We start from the raw sequence: 23,589 nt of genomic DNA on the forward strand, positions 1-23,589 counted from the left end.
TGATTGACACAAGTGATATTGAACAACATAATATAAATATGATCCAGAGAAGCTAAGTATAGAATAGTACCATCTTAACTCAAAGGAATATGTTTTACATCCTCCAGCAGTCATTTTTTTTAACCACTCTGTGGTCATTTTGCATCTCATAGTTGTTCTTCTCACCTTTGATTGCATCATTTTCTCTCTTTGCAGTGATTTTTCTTGCATTTGCTTTAACTTCAGTCACATCTGTGTGATTTTTATCATATTGTAATCTTGGTCTTTTGCATGTCTTTGGCCATTTTGCCTCTCTTTTGAATCTTTTCCTCCACTGCTCAAGTCTTATTGAAGTTGTTTTGTGTCTTTCCAGGCTGTTTGATATTGCTTACTTCCATTTGTGGAAACTTGATTGGCTTTCAAAGCACTTCTGACCTATACAAATCTATTTACTCCATTGTTAGGTTTTACAGCTTTAGTTATGTGTTATTTTATAGTCAAAACAATAAATCTTCTAATAAATTATGATTTTTTTTTATTGTAGACATAGCTAGGCAGAGTTATATAAGTCATTTAGGTCATCTCCAGCTACAGCATTAAAATGATTTACACATATTTCCTGCCATTCTTTAATCTGTTCACCTTGGCTGTACCTGTAGAGCGCTTTTGGAGCTCCAGGGCAGCAGGCGGCGCTGTTGTTTTATTCTTAAAGGCGAACAGACGTGACGGAAGAGGGTCCTTCTGCATCCTGGGTTGGAGAAAGTTGACCTAAACAAACATGGAATAACGGCCCTGAAACATTTTCCTATAATTTCACCTGGGTCATCATTTCTGTAGATACCGAGTGAGTTTCTCAGCATTACAAAATGCGGCTCTAACTGGAAGAGAAGAGAAATTTACCCCGGCTCAGTGGCTGCTGTTGGAACGAACACGAGGTGAAAGTCCCTTCAAATTTAACCTAATTTTAACTACCTTTCCGCAGCGTCAGATGTACAATCTGATAAGATTAATCATAAATGCCTTATTCAAATCCTTATAATCCGTTTTTAAAATCGGGGTTGATTACGAAGACTTAGTATTAGCTATTTTTAGTGTAATTTAACCCAAAATGGATGCTCACGAGTCCCTTAGTACGCCTGTTTTAATGTGGGACAGCTAACGTTAAATTGTTAACCAAGGCATAAATTGCATTTAATCAAAGCTACTGTGGATCAGGTGCATGCCGAAGTTACTGTTAGGCTTTAGGCTTTTATATAAAAATGTAAAAGTCTCCTAGTATTGTGTGTGTAGTTTTGTAAAACTACAGAACGCCTAATTTGATAGAAAATGTAAATGAAATGTGGCAGTGTGTTTTTTCCCCTACACATTAATATTACATTTTTAAAAAATAATAACACAATTTGATAAAACAAAAATATATTTTTATTGTTCTGTAAAGGCAATTAAAAAATTCTGATATATTTAAATGGAAAAGTAAAGAATATTTTTATTTTGAATTAAAGAACAGTTAATGTGGCTTATCATTGCAATATTAAATGTCAGTATAGTTGGGTTAAACAACCACATCAACTTCATCTCTATTGTTTTCCCTATCCCTGCCTTTTTCTACAGGATGGCTTTTCCCTATGTGCGACTGTGTCCCCGGCACATGAGAGCAGGCCTTCAAGTCTGTTGGTATGCAACACTCAGCAAAGCATCCAGACCCCAGGAGAAGAGTGGCAGTGATCCGGTCTTCCAGTATGTCGGCCAGCACAAAAAGCCAACCCATAAAGTGTTTGTCTGGGGCTTCAGCTTCACTGGTGCACTTGGCATCCCTACCTTTGTAGTCCCAGACAGCGGCAGGAAGAAGCCCCGCAAATACCAGCTTACTCCTTACCGCCTGGAGACTGCAGAACAGGTAAAATCGGCCGGCAGTATGAGTCTTATGGGTTGAGCTTCTAAAGATTTAGTAATTGTTATTTAGGTGTAACTTCATAAAATATCAGTCAAATCAGGTAAACTGCTGCTGCCAGTCATACCCATGTCAACAAACCATTTTATATGTCTTAAGAGAGCTTTGTAAAGCTGAACTTGCTTTCTGTTGCTGCTGTTGCAGATCTCCTCTGCTGCCTGTGGTTACGGTTTCACTCTCATCGCGTCTCCATCCAAAGATGTGACCAAATTGTGGGGCATGGGCCTGAACAAAAATTCTCAGTTGGGCTTTCAGCGCACTCAGCACGACCGCCGTAAGACAGAAACTATTTATTTCTTTAAAGACAGTTTGAAGAACATTGGATGTGAAAGAAGAATGGCTATTGGACCCATCAGGTGATGGCGATGCTATACATTGTCTATATAAATAAGATGACCATCTGTAGCTGGTACGTTACTGTGTGAAGTCTTGTTTGAAGTTTCTTTTTTGGTAAGGATATATGTACAAGACAATACATGTGAACTGCATAGCAAGGAGGGACATAGCTTCTGGGCCTGTAAACTAGAGCCAATGCCAGAGTGCCTTAAACCTGCATTCTTTCTAATGGCCAGCAGGGGGCAACTGCTGTCTGCAAAAAGAAGCGGAGAGACAAGTAAAGAAGTACCCCAGAAATTAGGATAACTTTTACACAACTAAGGTCTGCAGTTAAGACAAATGCTGGAGGTTAAATTTTGGGGTTGTACTGGGTCACATGATCCATGTGCTTAGTAGAAACTCTTCTAATGAGTTTGTGGTCTCAATCACTAGTTCCAAGACTTACTGAATAAAGCATGGTGTTCATTTTGTAAATTATGTTTCCCATGAGAGCCACCAAAGACTTTCTGGCTTCAACAGTTTTGCTTCTCAGTCACTGAAAGCTGCCAGAAATCAATTGAATGCTCCCACTGATTTCCAAAGAGAGGCTGTCTTGAGCAAGGGAGTTCTGGTATCTAGGGATCTCATGCATAATTGTGACAGGTGGAGCTTGCGTTGGTATCGGACTGTTGTGGTAAAGGGATAGCTCTACTTGAAGGGGAGGCGTTCGATGTACCCATCCATCTACGTCCCAACCCTCACCCATGAATGTAAGCAGCCAAAATGAGTTTCCTCCATAGGCTGGCTGGGCTCTTTAGTCATAGTTTGAGGAGCTCTGATGTTTGGAGGGATCCCTGAATAGAGCCGCTATTCCTGCGTGTTCATTAGGAAGCCTCATGGAGGAAAAGTTGATCATTGCAGTGAATTGCAACAAAGTTATTAACAGGAAAGTAACGGGTAATAAAAGCTATCCTACCATGCCTGTGATAAGAGCATCAGCAAAGAGGAGGCTTTTTAAAGATGTCTTTGCTTCTGTTTTCAATATCTTCTACTCCTGCTAATATATCGGGTCGATCTGAATGGCGAATACTGCAGTAAGTACCCATGCCCTCTTTAACAGTGACGTCACTGTTTTTACGTTATAAGACCATTGCAGTGACCATAATCGGCTCTCTAGGGTTACATTTGTGAGTCAAAGCTGCCAAGTGGCTGTAATGTGTAATTTGGAAAACTAAAGTGGTAACCTGCCATAAACTATATCCATCCTTTATATATCTACAAGGGTATATATCTATCCCATATAGTCTATGGGATAGAGCTGAGGAGTGGTCTTCTTGTGTTAGCACGGGGATATGTTGTGAGTGTGTTTCTTCCATGTGTCACATTCCATTTCACAGTGTTTCTCTAACAAGTTTATATTAATATTACTTAAGGAGCATCACTGCTATTTGTTCATGTGTCGTCTCGCCCTGTTTGTGTAGATAAGAGCTACGACTACGTGTTGGAGCCGTCCCCGGTGGCCCTGCCTCTCGTCGAGCCTCTGCAGACCAGAGTGGTTCAGGTTGCATGTGGCCGGGCTCACTCTCTAGTCCTCACTGACCGAGAGGGAGGTAAGAGACGCACACCTTCCGCACCAGCCTAAATCCAAACCCACAAAAAGCTGCGGAGCATGTCGCCCCCCCCCCTGTAGAAACCTTTCAGCCACCTGTCACACCATGTGTCCTTTTACATCATCCACCCACCGCCAACCAAAAATGAATCATTATCAGGCAGCTGTTACAGCTCATGCAGAAAGCTCATTAAGGTCTTCTGGTACATTCAGTAAATTAGCAGACCGATGTTCCAACAAGCGTTTTACTTCATTCAAATCCTAATTTGTGAAAAGGCTTTTTGCCACTTTTGGTTGCCAGCCAGAATCTTTTCTGTTTTTTAATTTAAATGGGCTTTTATTGTGTTTTGCTAAATTGCAGAGTGCTTTGTTGTGATGTTGTTTTAACTGGTGGTAATTTGCTGGTAAACATTTACTCCCAAGATTTGTGAGGCTAGTTTCTGACAAAAGAAAGATGTGTCGTGGCTAACACACAGTGCGATCTACTGCGGTGCGTTGTTTTAAAGGGTACTGCAGCTGATATTTTAGATTTTTCTGACATGAGTATTTATGCAGTTATCTAAATTACTTGTATTTTAAGTGGCCACCGAGTCATAAAAACAGCATGTATAAAATCATCTTGCAGGTTATGTTTCTGCTGTCCTTGATATCGCCTGTGTGACCAAAGCCTGGTGCACCTGTTTGCAGAGCATACAGAGCGTTTAATTCTGCAGCTGAAGTTAGCCAGACAGCTGTTCTGTCAAACTCAAACTATCTCTTTTTTAAACCTTAGTTTAAACAACATAGCAGATTGTTGTTGCTACTAAATGTAATCAAAGTATTAAAGTCAATAATCTTACAGCTTTTCATTGCATGTACTGCAGAGTCCATTAAAGCTTTTAAAAACAACTTTATCTAAAACACTTTGAGCTTCTCAGGTGTTTCTTTTTTATTTGAGAATCAGTTTTTAGTGAGGTAGAGTGGGACACATGCAATATATTGTTATGTAATATCATGTCTAGAGATGGACCGATCCGATATTACGTATCGGTATCGGTCCGATACTGACCTAAATTACTGGATCGGATATCGGAGAAAAATAAAAAATGTAATCCGATCCATTAAATATCACGAAAGCACCTCACAAAACTTGCAACACGCCGTAACTCACCTCAGAACGTTAGCACGTCGGAGCAGTATGCATCACGTGATAGAGCAGCTGTGGCATGCGGGACCTGTGGGTGGTCTGGATAGCATTTGGAGCTTCGCTAGCAACCCGGCATTTCATCTCCGACAAAGTTATCCCCGAGAGAAGTAAAGCAAGTGTGTAAGTCCATCTCTGAATGTTTGTAAAGCATTCCTGCGTTAAGCTTAACAAACGATATATGGAGCGACTGCCTCTTCTTGCTGCTACTTCAATCATGAAACTGCTTAATGATCAGCTGATCGGCTTTTCTGTCGCGAGTCCGTCTTTGTTTTTGGCCCACTTTGCACCAGAAAGAGGAAACCAGCGGCTGAACAACAGCAGCACGTTTAAGCTTGATCAGCTGTTGTTAGAATTTATTTAATATTACTTTCTACTCGAGGATCTTTTTCTACGTAGCTGACGCTGGTAACTGTGCAGGGGCGGATCTAGCAAAGTTTAGCCAGGGGGGCCGATAGGGCATTAACAGTGAAAAGGGGGCACAAAGACATACTTTTCTTTCTTATTCTCATTTAAAATGTCTAGCTTTTAATAAATAATTATCTGACACCCAAAGTTTTAATTTGATGTAAAATGAATAGAAGTCAGTTACTGTATATAGTAACTATTAAGTCTAATATATATACCCTAGTAAGCTATAGTACTTTTTCCTTTGGGAAGGTACCATCTGTGCAGTCTGCAATTTTGTTGAAGAAAGATGTTGAATCTATTTAATATTTCTTGAAAAATAATTGATTTCTGTGCATTTTTTTTCACACTGCATCAAATTAAGGTTGATTACGTTGAGGTGGAGCGTGAGGGGTGGTTCCCTATTTTTTATTTATTTATTTTTGTTGTTGCTGGGAGTTGGAACCCTATTAGTTAGGTTGCTTAATATTTACGCTAAGTACTCTTTAAAATACCAGAATAGGGAGGATGGTGTAGGTTTAAGTTTATTAGATTGATCAGTATTGCTGAACTATGAAATATTTTTTTTTGCATACAGGTATAACAGAATAGCTTTAGTGTAGTTGTTGTTTTAAACTTGAGTATGAACTTATACAAAATGCAGCAAGATATTTAAAAAACAGTTTTGTTGATTAAAAAACACTATATCGGATTCATATCGGTATCTGCAGTTATCCAAATTTATGATATCGGTATCGGTATCGGACATAAAAAAGTGGTATTGTGCCATCTCTAATCATGTCTAAAATTAAAAAAAGAGTAATTCATTTACACAAAAATGACAAAAATTGGATAATTGAAATGTTTTAAAAATGTTAATAAATTAAACAATTAAATTCAAAACAATTTTATTTGTATAGTGCCGAATCACATCAACAGTCACCTCACAAGGTGGTTTATGTTGTATAGTAAAGACACTACAATAATACAGAGAAAATCCCAACATTCAGTGTCCCTGTTTGAGCAAGCACTTGGTGACAGTGGGAAGGAAAAACTCCCGTTTAACAGGAAGATGCTTCCGGTAGAACCAGGCTCAGGGAGGGGCGGCCGTCTGCCGTGACTGGTTAGGGGTGAGGGGAGGGAACAAAAGATACACTGTGGAAGAGAGCCAGAGATGAATAATAACTGATTAAATTAAACTAGTCTTAATCATTAATGTGACTTTACACGATGCGTTCTCGCACCCTCACACTCCTCTCTCTGTTCTGTCCTTTTCTCTAGTTTTCAGTATGGGCAACAACGCCTATGGCCAGTGTGGAAGGCGGATAGTTGAAGATGAAGTCTACAGGTGTGTCTTTCTGTATTCTGCTGTTGGTGAAATACACCAGCAATTTTCTGATGTCACAGAGAAACCAGCAGGTTTCGGCGATTTCATCTGGAAGCGTCTTTGGTCTCTATTGAAGCTTTTATTTTGGAAATCATATGAGACCGCCTTTTCGATTGAAGCCTATCCCAGGTGTCACAGGGCGAGAGGCTGTTTATCCTGCACAGGTCTCCAGGGCTAACACAGGAAGACAAACAATCATTCAGACTCACATTCACACCTATGGCTAATTTAGAATCAGTCGGTAACAGTACATGCATGGAGGAGCCACACAGGCCACATTAACCTGATAGCTTTTTCTGCTATAGCTGTAACTTATAGTTATAGTTTTCAAATGTATGTAGAAAACTGAAAATGTCACCTTGGGCTGTGACCCTCGCTTTGGAAATCACTGCTCTATCGAAAACTCCCTTGGCTCTTTGCCTTGGTTACACATGCTGGCGGGAGGTTAAAGGAAGGCTGGCATGCTGCTGCGATCTCCTAAAGGCACTGCTATGCTTGGGTGATGAATCTGTCATTTCTCTTTCTTGCGTTTCAACAGTGGCAGTCACATCATTCACAAGATAGAGGGCTTCAGCAGCAGGGTCATCCAGGTGAGTGCAGGCTGTGTCTGAGCAGTGATGACAGACGGTTTTTCTATGTCTCATTTCCCTCCCTTTCCAAACATTTGGTTGCTTCACATCCTGTCCAGATCCAGATTATTTTAAGCATGCTAACACCTGCCCAGTACGCGTATTAAAATGTCATTTGGTGCTGTTGCTACACTAATCACCTCCTCTCAGAAGTCCATTCATTAAATTAGTCTTTTTTTTCATGAGGTCGTTACTTGAATCTTATCTTTCCTGATGGATTAATTGAGCATTTGGCTTGATGTGACACCAACCACTGAAGTTAATGTGTGTTTTATTACTTTTTCCAGGTGGCATGTGGGCAGGACCACAGCCTTTTCCTCACAGAGACAGGAAAGGTGTTCGCCTGTGGATGGGGTGCAGATGGACAGACGGGTCAGTGCGCGTCGCATGTCATGAAACTCGGCATCCACTAACCTTGAACACCAAAAAATATAAAGAGAAAAAAGTGATCTTTACTACAGTGGACATTTCTGTTTCAGTAGAGTGGCTTTTAACATATAACATTAACAGCGATGTGTTCATACAGTTTAGTATATCAAAACAAAATTATTGCCAAGTTTCTCTTTTTCTTGGGGGGGGGGGTGTATACGACTGATAATGATACCAATGCTAGCAGTTATCTGCTTTTTAGGCACTTCAGGTAAAACCTGCTGGAGCCAACTTCAATCTCTGATTGTTTTTGAAGTTTTAGAGTTATAATTGGCCCCTGCCGTTTTGTTTCTAGGGAGCCAGAAAAGCCCTCATGTGGTTGAAAGGGTGGAACGTCAAGTTACCTGCTAATGATAGCCAGCTTATGACATTGGCTGATTAACAAGCTGCATCCATAAAAGTACAAGTGGCTACTTAAAGCTAAATAACAGGCTAACAAAACAGAAATAAGTTCACCAAAAACTGAAGCAGAGACTTACTGGATGATTTGTACCACCTAGCCAGCCTCTAGTAGCCATCAGATGAACTCCACGTTGGCATTGATTTTAAGCCCTGGTTGCTGCTAAATAACTTTTATTTGTAAGATTTTCACTTTTAATAATTTTCTGGAGACATTTGCTGACTGCAGCATCTCATATTCCAGGGCTGGGGCACCACAACATCAGTTCCAGTCCGGTGGAGGTGGGAGGAGATCTAGCCGGGGTGGAAGTGCAGCAGATCAGTACATATGGGGACTGCAGCCTGGCTGTTTCCAAAGATGGGCAGCTGTATGGATGGGGCAACTCCGAATACAGGCAGCTGGCCTTTGTCACACAGGCTACACAGGTGAGGGGAACTGATGGTGCCTGAACAGGGCCCGCTCATGTGGCTGGTTGAAGCCTCTGCCTGGTTCCATTTCCACCTGTCACTCATCTGTCCACGCCGTCAGAGCGAAGCAGCTCACTTTACTGTAGCCACTATTTTTTTCTTTCTTTTTTTACATTTTTTAGAACTGAACTGAAGAACAAATTTCAGAGAAATTTGTTGTTAAAGGTTCATAAGATTGTGCCGACAAATAGTCCTAATATAAGGTTCAAGGTTCTTTATTTGCCACATGCATAGTTATACAAGTATAACACACAGTGAAATGTAGCCTGACACGCTCCTTGACATGTGCAAAAATTGGGGGGGGGGGGGGGGGGGGTGTAGGGGAAGAACATCATATATATACATATATATATATATACATATATATATATATATATACATATATATATATACATATATATATATATATATATATATATATATATATATATATATATATATATATATATATATATATATATATATATATATATATATATATATATATATAGCAGCTGGATAGCGTAGTGGTTAAACTACACGCCTTTGGAACAGAGGATCGCAAGTTCGATTCCTGCCTGGGGCGTCTGTATCCAGTAAGGGTCCTAAGGCTAGACCCCCTATGCTAAGCAAGCCTACCGCAGACATGAGCGAGACAGATAAATATGAAGGCATGCCGGCTCGGACGTCGCCCGGATCAACAAGGTCCGCGTCAGGTGTTGAGGAACCAGGGCACCCTGACGAAAAGTGGGCTACTGGAACAAGAAGGCATCGGTGGGCAAGGGACGAAAACAGGGCGTTGTTGGAATGCTACTACGCAAGTAACCCCGGCGGAAGGGGCTACATGAATAGGATGAGGGACCTATGGATTCTTCGATACCCAACATCCACAATGACGGCGAAACAACTAGTAGCTCAGTGTTCCAACATTCGAAAGAAGGGACTGCTCTCACAGCTAGAGATTGACGAGGTACAACACAAATGCTACGGCAAGGAGGAGTCAGGACGCCAGGTCAGGGGGGAGATATCATCACCCCCACCCGAGATTGGGTACATAGCCCCAAGTGCGATAGGAGAAGGATCGTTGAGTGCGAGAGGAACTGACCTGAAAAATAGGATCATGGCCAAGCTTGAAACCTGGATCCCCCGTAGCCGGTTACCAAGATTACGTGAAGTACCCTCAGAAGGTCTGCTAGATGATGTTAATGCAGCACTACGGACGATACCTACAACCACGATTACCGACACTAACAAGCTGATCTACAATACGGCAGCAGTGATCAGTGAGATGCTTGGCTACAAGTTGAACAGCGACAAGGGGCAGTACCCTCCATGGAGAAGGAGGCTAGAGGGCAAGATCAAAGTAGCACGGAGGGAGGTTAGCCAACTAACGGAGTTGCAGAAAGGTGCGACAAATAAGGTGCCTAAGAAATACAGCAAGCTGTCCATACCTGAGGCCTTGGAAACTGCCAAGCAAAGACTCACAGCCTTGGCCAGCCGCTTGAGGAGGTACACCAGAGAGAAAGAAGGCAGGAGAATAAACCAGCTGTTCTCCACAGAACCAGCAAAGGTGTACTCTCAGTGGCAAGGGAACAATAAGAGAACAGCACCACCAAGGCTGGAGACGGAGCAATACTGGAAGAGCATATGGGAGAAGGACACAACCCATAACGGCAATGCTCAGTGGCTAGAGGATCTGAGGGCAGACCACAGCGACCTCCCTGAACAGGGTCCAGTAACCATCACAGTGGCAGATATCCAAGAAAGGGTCTCTAGTATGAAGAGTTGGACAGCACCAGGGCCCGACATGGTTCACGCCTACTGGCTGAAGAAGCTGACTGCACTCCACGAGCGTCTGGCAGCACAAATGAACCAGCTGCTAGTTAACGAAAGACACCCGGAATGGCTAACTGAAGGCCGGACGGTCCTGATCCCCAAGGACCCCAAGAAGGGACCGGTCCCCTCCAACTACCGACCAATAACCTGCCTCAGTACTACATGGAAGCTCCTGTCAGGCATCATATCGGCTAAGATGAACAGGCACATGGGTCAATACATGAGCGGGACACAGAAAGGAATTGGCAAGAATACCAGAGGTGCAAAACACCAGCTACTGGTAGACAGAACAATCAGCCGAGACTGCAAGACCAGACTGACCAACCTGTGCACTGCCTGGATTGATTACAAGAAGGCCTATGACTCAATGCCCCACAGCTGGATACTGGAATGCCTAGAATTGTACAAGATCAATGGGACCCTAAGAGCCTTCATCAGGAACTCAATGGGGATGTGGCGTACAACACTAGAGGCCAACTCCAAGCCCATAGCACAAGTTACCATCAAGTGCGGGATCTACCAAGGAGATGCTCTGTCCCCACTGCTGTTCTGCATAGGCCTGAACCCCCTCAGTGAGATCATTAACAAGACTGGCTACGGATACCGACTACGGAACGGAGCAGTTGTCAGCCACCTCCTGTACATGGATGACATCAAGCTGTATGCCAAGAGTGAACGAGACATCGATTCACTGATCCACACTACCAGGCTATACAGCAATGACATTGGAATGTCGTTCGGACTGGAGAAGTGTAGTCGGATGGTAACAAAGAGAGGGAAGGTAGTCAGAACTGAGGGGATTGAACTACCAGAAGGCAACATTGCAGACATAGAGGACAGTTACAAGTACCTGGGGATCCCGCAGGCAAATGGGAACCATGAAGAGGCCGCCAGAAAGGCTGCAACCACCAAGTACCTGCAGAGGGTCAGGCAAGTCCTGAGGAGTCAGCTGAATGGTAAGAACAAGATCCGGGCCATCAACACATACGCCCTGCCCGTGATCAGGTACCCTGCTGGGGTAATAAGCTGGCCAAAGGAGGAGATAGAAGCCACTGACATAAAGACAAGAAAGCTCCTGACCATGCATGGAGGGTTTCACCCCAAGTCCAGCACCCTGAGGCTGTACGCTAAGCGGAAGGAAGGGGGCCGGGGACTGGTGAGTGTCAGCACCACAGTCCAGGATGAGACAAGGAACATCCAAGAATACATTGGGAAGATGGCCCCAACTGACCGAGTGCTCAGTGAATACCTCAGGCAGCAGAAACCCAAGAAAGAGGAGGGAGACGAGGAACCATCATGGAAGGACAGGCCCCTGCACGGTATGTACCACCGGCAGATAGAGGAGGTGGCTGATATCCAGAAATCCTACCAGTGGCTGGACAAAGCTGGACTGAAAGACAGCACAGAGGCACTAATCATGGCAGCACAAGAACAAGCTCTGAGTACAAGATCCATAGAGGCTGGGGTCTATCACACCAGGCAAGACCCCAGGTGCAGGCTGTGTAAAGATGCCCCAGAAACAATCCAGCACATAACAGCAGGGTGCAAGATGCTAGCAGGCAAGGCATACATGGAACGCCATAACCAAGTGGCCGGCATAGTGTACAGGAACATCTGTGCCGAGTATAACCTAGAAGTCCCGAGGTCAAAATGGGAGATGCCCCCAAGGGTGGTGGAGAATGACCGAGCTAAGATCCTGTGGGACTTCCAGATACAGACGGACAAAATGGTGGTGGCTAACCAACCGGACATAGTGGTGGTAGACAAACAGAAGAAGACGGCCGTAGTGATCGATGTAGCGGTTCCGAATGACAGCAACATCAGGAAGAAGGAACACGAGAAGCTGGAGAAATACCAAGGGCTCAGAGAAGAGCTCGAGAGGATGTGGAGGGTGAAGGTAACGGTGGTCCCCGTGGTAATCGGAGCACTAGGTGCGGTGACTCCCAAGCTAGGCGAGTGGCTCCAGCAGATCCCGGGAACAACATCGGAGATCTCTGTCCAGAAGAGCGCAGTCCTGGGAACAGCTAAGATACTGCGCAGGACCCTCAAGCTCCCAGGCCTCTGGTAGAGGACCCGAGCTTGAAGGATAAACCGCCCGCAGGGGCGTGCTGGGTGTTTTTATATATATACATACACACAGACAGACACACACACACACACTGGGTGAATGTGCAGTAGTAGCAGCAAGCAGGTGAATTCTGTACATTAATATGAATAGACATCTGACTATTTTACAGGATAGGCAATATAAACATATTTAAAATTAAAGGAATTTGAAATGTACATTGTGCCTTGGTTTAGAAGAGTCTGGAAGAGTCCTGACTCAGTCAATTATAGATGATGTGAGAGGGCGGGTGTGTGTGTTTAGGGTGTTAAGGCCGTCCTGTTGAGCACTGCGGGTGATCAGGATTCATAGAGTCCAGTAAAAAGGAAAAAGTTCACAGTGTGATGAATTATATCCTGTAGACTTCAAATCAAACAATCATCAGATGAAAGCCTAAAAAGTTCAACAGTGCCAGAAATGACGTTATTAGAGCCACTAAACTATGAAAACACTGGCATAGAGGAGTCTGACTACACGAGACGGGCAGAGATTGACGTGACTTTAATGTACAAACTGGTCTGTGATTTAAATCAAAGGGAGTGAAAAGGTTAGCTGAGTTGAGCATTGAGTTTACTAATTTTACCGATCAGTTTTAAAGCAGCGTGTTAAATATGGAGAAAAAAGAGGAAAACCACAGAGAAGATTCATGGATGTAGTGAAGGAGGGCATGCAGAGAGTTGGTGTGACTGAAGGATGATGCAGGAATAAGGTGAGATGGAGGCAGCTGATTCGCTGTGGTGACCCCACAGCTGAAAGAAGAAAGAAAGGATTACTTTTAAAGCATGTGTGGGTCTGTCCCCACACATGCTCTTTCTGGCTGTTCCAAGTTGAGCTTAAATCCAAAGATGATCATGCTTTTGCCATCAGATGATGGTTGTCTTACAAAAAAACTTGCAGAATTAAGCTTTATCTCCTTTTATCGCTACTAAAGACACATGTTTATAGATTTGTGTTCAGTTTTCTTGTGTGTGTTTTTTCTCTGATAAATTGCTTCATAGCTTTTTTTTACTATTCACTCGCTGGGCCCACGTCCTCATTTGAGGTTTGACAGTGTTTAGTAGATAAAGGTGAATGACTTGGACATGAATTTAGCTGCGGTTTGGTGGAAGGCCTTGAATGGGACTGGCAGCGACTCCCTGGCCTTGCAGATCCCCATTTACTAAAAATAAGTGAAGAAGTTAAAGAATTAAAAAGAGGAGGGAGGGTGAGGCATGTAAACAAGAACAAACACCTTGTAGAACTGGGGGAATATATATAGATGAGAACCAGATGGAGCTTGTTTGGAGGTCTGGTCCCGCTCCTGAAATTCAGATACTTTTTCTCCATTAACTATGCTGACCATTAATTTTTACCTTTCATTTACTGAGTGTTTCTTCTGCATGTCTTATCCTGACCTAATGTCTGGCTTTCTGTTTTGAATTTAGTAATCTGCTTTTGTTTGCTGTTAAAACACTTTGTAAACCTGCATTTTTAAAGATGCTGTGTGTCACAAAGACTGAATTAATGTGCATTAATGTGAAGCTAAGCAGTTAACTCATTGCATTACATTACATTGCACTATGAAGCTGTTTTTCCATCAGCTGTTGAGCCCATCAGCTCTGAACTTTCCTAGAGCCTTGAGTGAGAACGCAACTTTCCACCGCAGTTAAATTGGACATTAAACGTCCTTTAACTTGCCATCTTCCTAGTACACAGTCTGAGAGATGTCAGATTAAGCCCATGTGAGAATACAGCAGGTTGTCTATTACCGGCTGGAGAACGATTCTGAGTCCTCCCTCCCTCCTGCACATTTTACACATGAAGCACTCTTTTCTAAATCGCAGGAAGTAATTTCAGTAGAGAGAGGACTCTGACGCAGGCTGACTTGTCTTCTGCCTGTAAGAAATGTCAGCCTTACTCACAGTCTCCACTTGATTCTCAAAGCGTCGTCCAAAGTTGAGTATTTATGTGTAAATGCTACCTTTACTGCATGCTGCAGTTTGAATGCAGAACTTTTGCCTCTAACTGAAACTGTTTTTAGTCCTTAGATGTCCTCGGATGTCTAATCTCTTGGTAAATGATTTCAGGAACATATTTTCAATCAGATGTATAAAATTAGGACCAAAAAGGAACTTGTAGAAGTTGACTTATTGCCTTTAATGATTTGTTCATAATTCTTGGATGAGGCCAAGGCTTTGGGGGAAAAGACAGAAAGCACGTTGCAGAGAGACCAAACTCAACGTTTACTCGATTATTCATATAGATATCTTTTATTCATTTTTCTTTTGTTTATTTTTCAGATGAACTCTCCTCGTCATCTCCCTCTGAAAGGCTGCGGAAAGGTGGTTCAGGCAGCGTGTGGAGGCACACAGGTGGCCATACTCAACGGTCAGTTCACACAATCAAACAGGAAAAATAACAAAAGCGGACGATTTGTGTCGGAAAAGTTTCCTTTACACTGTCTGGCTTGTAGGATTAAAAATGCATTTTCTAGTTTGAGTCTAGAGCAGTCGCTCCACACGTGGCCTCTCGGTAGCATCGCTCAGCACAGTTTTGGATGTCTGGCTTCCAGTTTGTTCCTATCATGTCTGGCTTGTTTGTTCATTTACCTTTTTGACGTGGTGGCAGACTGTGACTAACTGTTTCAGGTAAACATCAGTGTACCGTGCTAAAACTGAGCTTTTACTCATCCTTGGAGCGGTGGGTGGTTTGTTTCCGTCAATGTTGAGTCAACCGGCAGGCTGATTTCCAATAAATTCATCCTGACTGAGTGACACATTTCTGGTCCTATTTTTAGACATTTTTGGGGAAAAGTAGCTTCCTTCCACTTTTACTCAATCAGACTTGCACATTACATGTTAGATATAACACTCTTCATTACTGGTGATTATGAATGCAGAATGAAAGCTATATAAAACCTTCAGCTGTACATAAGTGATGATACTTTAACACGGGATCAGTATTACCCTAGGACCTCTAATCATGTGTAATAATTGTGGAGGTTGTTTGTGCTGCCATTTTTTGCCTTACATATTACTCCCAGTAAAGAGGTCCTGTGATCGTATTAACTGTTTAGTCCATTTTCCCATCTTCTATGCTCTACTCCTGAATAAAAAAATAACGAGGCTGTGTTGAATATTAGGTTATAAAACTATAAAGTCTTGAAGCATTTTGGGTGAACATTCAGGGGGGTCAAAAGGTAAGATTCCTCTAGCCCGAGGGGACAGATGACATGTACGTTTCATTTAGTCTTTGGTGACTTTTAACATTTATCATGTGGCAGCTCTATAAAATGATGGTTAGGGTTTATGTGAATAAAGGCAGCTCTTATTTAAAAATATTTAGTATCTGTGTTCACTGCTGCAATACTACTAATAATAACCAGCTTGCTGTCTTCATCAGTCATGTTTTTGGTTCGTTGCTGTTGAGAAGAATCTGTTGCTATCTGTACCATTTCAGCCCTGCACACAGGACAGTAATCCTAACAGTGACCCGCTGACGGTGGGATGTCAGTAAATTCAAATAAAGTGGATACATTTAAAATAAATTACAAAAAACAGACATTGGGTGGTTGGGTGTGAACTTCCTGGACTTTCTAGTCAAATAATATTTTTGCTGTATAGAAGAGAGTACTGGGTCAGCTACACATTACGTCTGCAGGAGCTCCTCGATCATGGAGACCTATGCCATGAAGCTCGGTGACAGTTTTTGTGCTGATGTTAATGCCAGAGGTGGTTTGGACCTCTGCAGCAAAGCGTTGGAGACTTTTACGCACTCTGCGCTTCAGCACTCAGTGACCTCGCTCTGTAACTATGTTGCTAATTTGTGATAATGCCGCTTATGGACTGAGGACCAGGAGGGAAGAAACTCCAAAGGCTGAACTGTAACAGTTACAGGACTACGCTTGCATTCAGAGAGCTCTTTAGAACGAGCCGTTCTGTCAGATAGTTGTAAAAGAACGGCTCGTAGTTTTGTGATATGTGTAGCTTTTTCTCCTAGTCGAGCTCTAAAGTCCGGTATTTGTGTGTCTTACCAGACAAAGGAGAGGTGTTTGTGTGGGGCTATGGTATCCTTGGAAAAGGCCCCAAACTGTCAGAGTCTTCGACCCCAGAGATGATTCCCCCGACACTGTTTGGACGGTCTGAGTTTAACCCCTCAGGTGTTGTGTCCAGGATCAGGTGTGGCCTCAGCCATTTTGCTGCAGTGACAGGTATGCGCACAGAAAAGACACAAACTCTCCACGTCAAATCAGCATCACATCTTGACCTGCACAGTGATGCTTCTTTACAATATTCCTGCCTTATTGCTCAGATTTCTGCTTTTTTTTTTTTTTGAGCCCGGATAAGAAATGGAAGAATAAAACTCGCAGTGCAGTCGTTGCAGTCTCAGGTGCTTAAAAAGAGGCGGACGTGCCCGCTGGGGGAACAGTTTATCGCTGAGTCAGGTGATGCAGTGTGTTTATGGCGCTGAAATGAAAAAGTCTGTCTCGTCTTGTTTTTGTCGCTGAAACACTGGACTGGAAACATCTCTTTTGTCAGGTTTTATTAGTCCGAGGCTGAGGCTGGAACCAGCCAACGGCACTAAAACTTCAGACTGAGTTGTTCTCGTTTCCTAAAAGCATTCATTGTTTTTTGGAGTTTAGTGAGTAAAAGGGTAACTTGAAGTTATTGTAGGGAGGACCAACTGCATTTGTGAAAAGAGACGTTAAGACTCCAGACGGAGCTGCGTAAAGCTGAGTGAATAAATCTAATGAATCAAAGAGGTGAGGCCACCAGCCTGAGATTTCTGAATACGCTGCACTGATCTGACCATTGTCAGCCTGACCTTTATGACTGCACTGCTGTGTCAGAAAGGTGCTCTCTTAATCCAGAAGGAAGTCTTTAACACCAGAAAAACAAGCACAGTGGCTCAGTGGTTAGCTGCTCCCTCAGAGCATAAAGGTCCTGTGTTTGATTCCACAGAGAAAAGCCCGGGGTGGTAGTTCGATCTTAAGTGTGTATATAAAAAACACTGTTAGAATGTAACATAGGGAGGGACTAACAGTAAGTAGGTCTTGATAAGTATTAACTTCTACCTACTCTCTTTTGGTCTTGAGACCAAAACAAGCAGTATAACAATACAGCTCAGTGTTTCTACTTCGTAAAGCCGTGCTACTGGAATCGAACAAACCCATCAGCACGACTCTTTAGGCTCACACTTTAGGAAACATATGAAGCACTGGGAGCTCATTAGCAAGACTTTGCTTTATAACTGAAGCGCAGAAATTTTCCCTTAATTGACAGAAACTGTAAACAAAGCAGAAAAGTTTAAATAGTGAAGAAAAACAGGAAGATTTCTTTCTTTTTTCCTTTTAATTGAATACTGCCAATAAAAGATGATCAATGTGTTACTGACTTCCTTTGGTGTATTAGAGGCTACAGGTGACGTCTTCCTCTTCTGGAGTTTTCACAAACCATCCAGAGGTCTGAATGGTTTGGTTAAATTCTCCAAAACTGACCGAAGTGCTCGCTAAGAACTAGTAACTGCCTTTTAATTAATTCAGGGCCCGTTACGCTCTGATTTCAGCTCCACCTTTGGTGCTTCAGTTCATCTTCTGGTTCAAACATTCTGATCGGATGCGTTTGAAGAGTAGGTGGAAAGGGCCTGAACTGTGTAGCTGAGACGAGCACATTCAGGGTGTCCACGGTTCATTAGCTGAAGTTGAATATCAAGGATATGTTTGGGAGTTGTGTTATTTTAAGTGACAAACCTCTTTCTCATCTGTGGATATTGTATCATCGGTGGCTTGTGTGTAACCTTTTAATGTAGTTTTTCTATCTTGAAGCATTGGCAGTGCAGATATCGTTGGTGTTCGTGTTTATGTCTTCGTTGCATTTGCTGCTATGTTGCTGGGTTTTTGTTTGTTTTTGTTTTGTTTTTTTTACCGGGAAGCAATGCAGGAATCTGCATCATCAACCAACCAACCATCAAGTCTATTTTTTCTTAATCTATATTCTATTTTATTTGGTATGTCTTTATTATTGTACAGTACTTTGGTCAACAACTGTTGTTTTTAAAAGTGCTATATAAATGAATAAACTTGAAACTTGTTGTTATTACATTACTGCTCCATGCTTCATCCTTCTAATCTGTGGTCACAGCTTACTGATATTTATTTTATTATTATTTATTTAAATGTCTGCTTCTCAGATCGGGGTGAGCTCTTCGTGTGGGGGAAGAATGTGAGGGGTTGTTTGGGCATCGGGAAGAAAGACGACCAGTACTTCCCGTGGCGGGTAAGACACCGATTCAGTATTAGTCATCCAAACAAAGAGAAAACCATGCAGCTGAGCGTCTATTTTTGACCCACTTCTTCTTCCTTTGGATCAAAATAAATGCTTTTTCCATATACTTGTGTCATCTGTATTCTGGGGAAAATTTTGTGTGCTTTAAGTAGAAAAAAGTACGGTTGTCTGTGTGTGAAGGTGTTATAAAATATTCGCTACCTGTATGTGCCCTGTTGAGATTTTCAATTTAAGTCTGCAGACTTCTATCAGCACGTCCTCTCAAGACATTTTAACAGGATTGTGTAGAGCTCACACTTCTTGTCAGTGTTGCACATTGTGAAATCCTGGGTCACGTACAAAAGAAAGAACATAAATAAACCCTCTGTCCTCGCTGTATGTGCAGTAAAAGCACAGAAACTGCACGTCTTCCTTCCTTACTTCCTTCCATTTTATGTTGTTGTTGACTTCCTTCTTGTGGGTTATTTTTCCACCTCAGGTGACTGTACCAGGCCAAGTGGTGGATGTAGCGTGTGGCGTTGACCACATGGTGGCGCTGGCGAAGTCCCTCCTGTGAGCCTCCTGTCCTCACCAGCGGTGGATTAAGCCTGGATGTTTGGGCCGAGGCCTCCCGCTGACCCCCGGCTGCCCCGGAGAGCCGACTGGAGGCTCGGTGTGGAGCGGCGAAGCCAGCTGCTCTCCACAGGCGGTGGACCCGGTCACGCGCTGACGTCAGCGGAGGGCAGAGCGGATGATTGCGCAGCAAACTTCCACTGACACTGCTCACTTTATTCTTTATTCTTAAGGTCATGTGGGAAAGACATCCAAGCCTCATTTTATCACAACTAGAGCTCAAACGAGTCGTCAGTTAATTGATTATTCAGTGACGCTGTGGTGGGAAAAACAGTGAATCTTTCTGTGAAAATTTGCTGTTCTTAAGAATACACTGAACATATTTGGCTTCTGGATAAAATGAGACATTGGATGTGGTCACTGTGGACTAAAAACTGAACTTTTATCGACTAAACAGCTCTTCTGCACACAGAGTGATTATAAAAATAAACTTTAGCTGCAGCAGTATTCCTATTGTTTTGTCCCTGTCACTCGTGTTCTCACCAGCTTCGATGTGGTTCTAACTTTAATTTTCTCTCACGTGTGACTCATTTGCTGCCACACTGGAGAAACAACAGGAAAATGTGGCCGGTGAAGCGCGCCATCGACAGACTCGTACGGTTTGGGTTTATTTCAAACATTATGCAGCAGCGCTTTAAATCTCTGCGGCACGATAAAATATTTGTAAAACACTGCAGCTGTTGAAAAACCAATGACAGCAAAACAATCCACAGAAATGATTATCTCCCTGCCAACTGCAAATAGAGGTGAAGGCACTCAGCCCGAGGGAGAAAACAGGTTTCGAGGAATCAATTTTACAACCCGAGCTCCCGTGTCATCGGTCGCGCCCGCACGTTCTGCATACGCAAGCAGCGAAAATCTACAGCAACTACAATCGTGTCGCGCTGACAGGGTGAGAGGATGCTGATTGTAGGAGTGTTGGGGCTGAAAAGTGGCTGCTGATGGCTGTAAAATGAAATAAGAGGAACAATTTGCTTAGTTGTTTATGTTGTGTCTGCTTTTCCCGTGAAAATCACTGAATGGCAAAGAAGCGATTGGCTTTTTATATCCTAAATCAAAATAAATTCACTTTTAAATAAATGTACACATCAGTTTTTTGTTGATGTATTAGACTTAAAAACCTCTTCATTTCTGATAACTTCTATGCAAATTTCTTCACAAAAACTCTTCATATTTTTCTCATGTATGAAATGTTACAGTGGTGGTTGCTCATAATAAAAGGCCAGAGTTTTAAATGATGCAGTCTGCATATGTGTAGAGCTTTCCTGGGAGCTTTTTTCCTATTCTTGGAGGTCGTGGAGAGGCAGCGTTGTCATGCGGTTTATGGTTTGACCCTTCTTGACCACTGCGGCCTTTCTATGTAGAGTTTGCGTGTTCTTCCTGTCCCTGTGTGGGTTTCCTCTTGCAGACCGAACGCATGCTTCTTAGGACAATTGGCGATTCTAAAATTGACCAAAGTGTGGACGTGAGAGTAAGCGGTTGTCTTTTTGTTAGCCCTGTCTTTGTAAAAGGCTGGCAACCTGTTCAGGAAGCACCCCACCTCGTGTGTGACAGTTTTATTTGTATTTATATTGCGCCAAATCACAAGTAACAGTCACCTTAAGGCAGTTTATATTGTAAGGTAAAGACCCTACAATAATACAGTGGAAACTCCAACAATCATATGACCCCTCCCTATGAGCAAGCGCATTGACGACAGTGGGAAGGGAAAACTCCCTTTTAATATGAAGAAACCTCCAGCAGAACCAGCCCTGGGGAACGGCAGCAGTCCGCCACGACCAGTTGGGGACAATGGGAGGAAGACATACAGCTGCTGCTGGGTAAATAATTCTGCATTAAAACCCATCTTGAGCCTACAGAGTGGCTGATGCTGCGTTTATACTTTGGCTTGGTCTGGCTACATTGCTCTGCAATTTTGCTGCCTAAAGTTGGCAGACGAGTTCCTGTTTTTGAGTTTATCCATCCTTTTTTGGACTGTACTGAATGGATGCAACGTGTGGTTACATTTTTAGGAAGGTGCACGTCAGATGAAGTATCAGTTACAATAAGCTTAAATTTGAAGAAACAAATCCTGTTTGAGATTTGTGACACCAGTGCACTGCATGTCTTCCTTCACTACATCCACAAATCTTCTCTGACTTCCTCTTTTCCTCCTGCCTGGAAGTTTCATCATCACGGTACGAGTCACAAATTGGATGCACTCACAACCTGCTCCTGAAACACACTTTTCAACATGTATGCAGTCTCCCCCATTTAACAATTCATCTATCATATAAACATGTAAGAGTCAGGATAATATTGAAGCTGAAACAGCTGCTTGTTTACTTATAAATGATAAATGCTCCCATGCTGCCTTCCTTCCTACCTCACCCCCAGCTGATTGCCCCCCCCCCCCTCTCTGAGCCTGTTTCTCTTTGAGGTTTCTTCCTGTTTAAAGGGAGTTCTTCCTTCACACAGTCGCCAAGTCCTTGCTCACAGGGGATCGTCTCATTGTTTGGGGTTCTTTCTAATATTGAAGGGTTTAAAAAGTATTATAATATAAAGGGCACTGTTGTAGTTATTTGGGACTATATAAATAAAAGTGAATTGAACACATTTTAAAGGACTGTAATTCCAGCTAAAGGAGGCGGCGATTAATTGGTCCACCTCCAGTTTACATTGTAACATTTGTATCAAGTTTGAATCTGCAGAGCTAATAGTTAAAAGGTTTAATTGCTGGAATGTTGACTAATTTAAAAATAAATCTATTACTTAAAGCATAACAGCAATAAAACCCCAGACTCATAAAGAATAACTATGACTGTGGCTGTATTTCAAACACGTTCTAGACTAAATTTTGTGTGTTAAAAATGTAATCAAAACAACTGGCAAACTGTGACTAATTTTAATCGTCGTGCAATCTTATCCGTTCACCTGACTATTAAATGGCACATCTTTGTTTTCTATACAGTGAAACAAACTTCGGTTTAGAAAACGGATGAATTGGTAGGAAAGAAAGACTTGTAAGAATTGAACCCATAAAATTAATTGTTACCTGATTTGATCCGACTCCTCACACGTGCTCTTTAAGCTGATTTTTAACCTCGACTCTAACTCGGGTTTCCTGATATCAACATGATGGACACGTTAATTCTCACAGAACACGGAGTATTGCTGAAGTCAGCCCGATGTGCACTGCTTTGCTTTGTTCTCTTTGCTGAGCTCTTGTATTCTGGGCCATTCATCATTATGACAACTTGACGGCCCTCTGAAGAGCCCGGAAATGTATTTACGCAAAATTACAGAGTGAGCATAAAACGTACGACCTGCGACCGTCTGCAGAGCAGGATTTGAGAATGTGCAGGAGAAGCTTTGGTTTGCGTGGCTGAGAGGAAAACTTCATTCACCACTTTTAATATCCCATTCAAATTATGTGATGAGTTGACCCATATCTGGCGTTTAGGAGGAGGCATTATTTCACAGATGCACCTGTGGAACAGTGAGAAGGGTCCGCATGATTATAGTCACAGTTGGTGACAGCATAATGGAGATTAACTTGGTCAATCCCAAACAAGTTTGCTTAGTCATGAACAATTTACCAGGTGCAGCACTAACATCTGTGATGATGCTGAACCAAAACTATGTTTTTGTGTCTGGTTCTTTACCTTCTGAAAGCTGCACTGTGTTCTGCACATGCCCTTCAAGTCTAACCTCACCCTAACCAAATTTGAGGCTTCAAAAGACACATGACACTGTATATAATGAACCACATCCAGTCTTATGCATGATAACTAGATGCCACAAACATCTCTGCAATTGAAAAAAGTACAGTGTGTGATTTGTTGGTCAATATTGCAGGGAAATGTAAAAGAAATGTTGGGTTTTATTACCCAGAAGCCCTGTAAGGTGACACCCGTGTGTGTGTTGTGATTCAAGTGCCCCGTAGGAAAATGTGTGGTGGTTGTTGCCATTACAGCCTGGTCTAGATGAAGCGCTGACTCACTGCTGTTAATGTGTCGCCCGTAAAGTTTAGATTTGTCATTTCTGTGGGTGGAGATTTCCCACCATGCGACCTTGCAG

The 23,589-nt window shown here is 42.6% G+C and overlaps 1 protein-coding gene across 1 annotated transcript; it reads left to right on the forward strand.

Moving 5' to 3' along the window:
• The first annotated feature begins 712 nt into the window (after positions 1–712).
• On the forward strand, positions 713–20,768 carry rcc1l (RCC1 like). Its single transcript, XM_026182578.2, has 12 exons — positions 713–914; positions 1,591–1,876; positions 2,075–2,204; positions 3,727–3,855; positions 6,706–6,772; positions 7,350–7,401; positions 7,728–7,812; positions 8,513–8,694; positions 14,935–15,022; positions 16,671–16,844; positions 18,824–18,909; positions 19,397–20,768. Exons 2-12 carry the CDS (start codon positions 1,592–1,594, stop codon positions 19,472–19,474), a joined length of 1,356 nt encoding a protein of 451 aa, XP_026038363.1. The 5' UTR covers positions 713–914; position 1,591; the 3' UTR covers positions 19,475–20,768.
• The last annotated feature ends 2,821 nt before the right edge of the window (positions 20,769–23,589 follow it).

The sequence above is a fragment of the Astatotilapia calliptera genome, chromosome 10, assembly GCF_964374335.1.
Source record: "Astatotilapia calliptera chromosome 10, fAstCal68.1, whole genome shotgun sequence".
Classification (NCBI taxonomy): Eukaryota; Metazoa; Chordata; class Actinopteri; order Cichliformes; family Cichlidae; genus Astatotilapia; species Astatotilapia calliptera.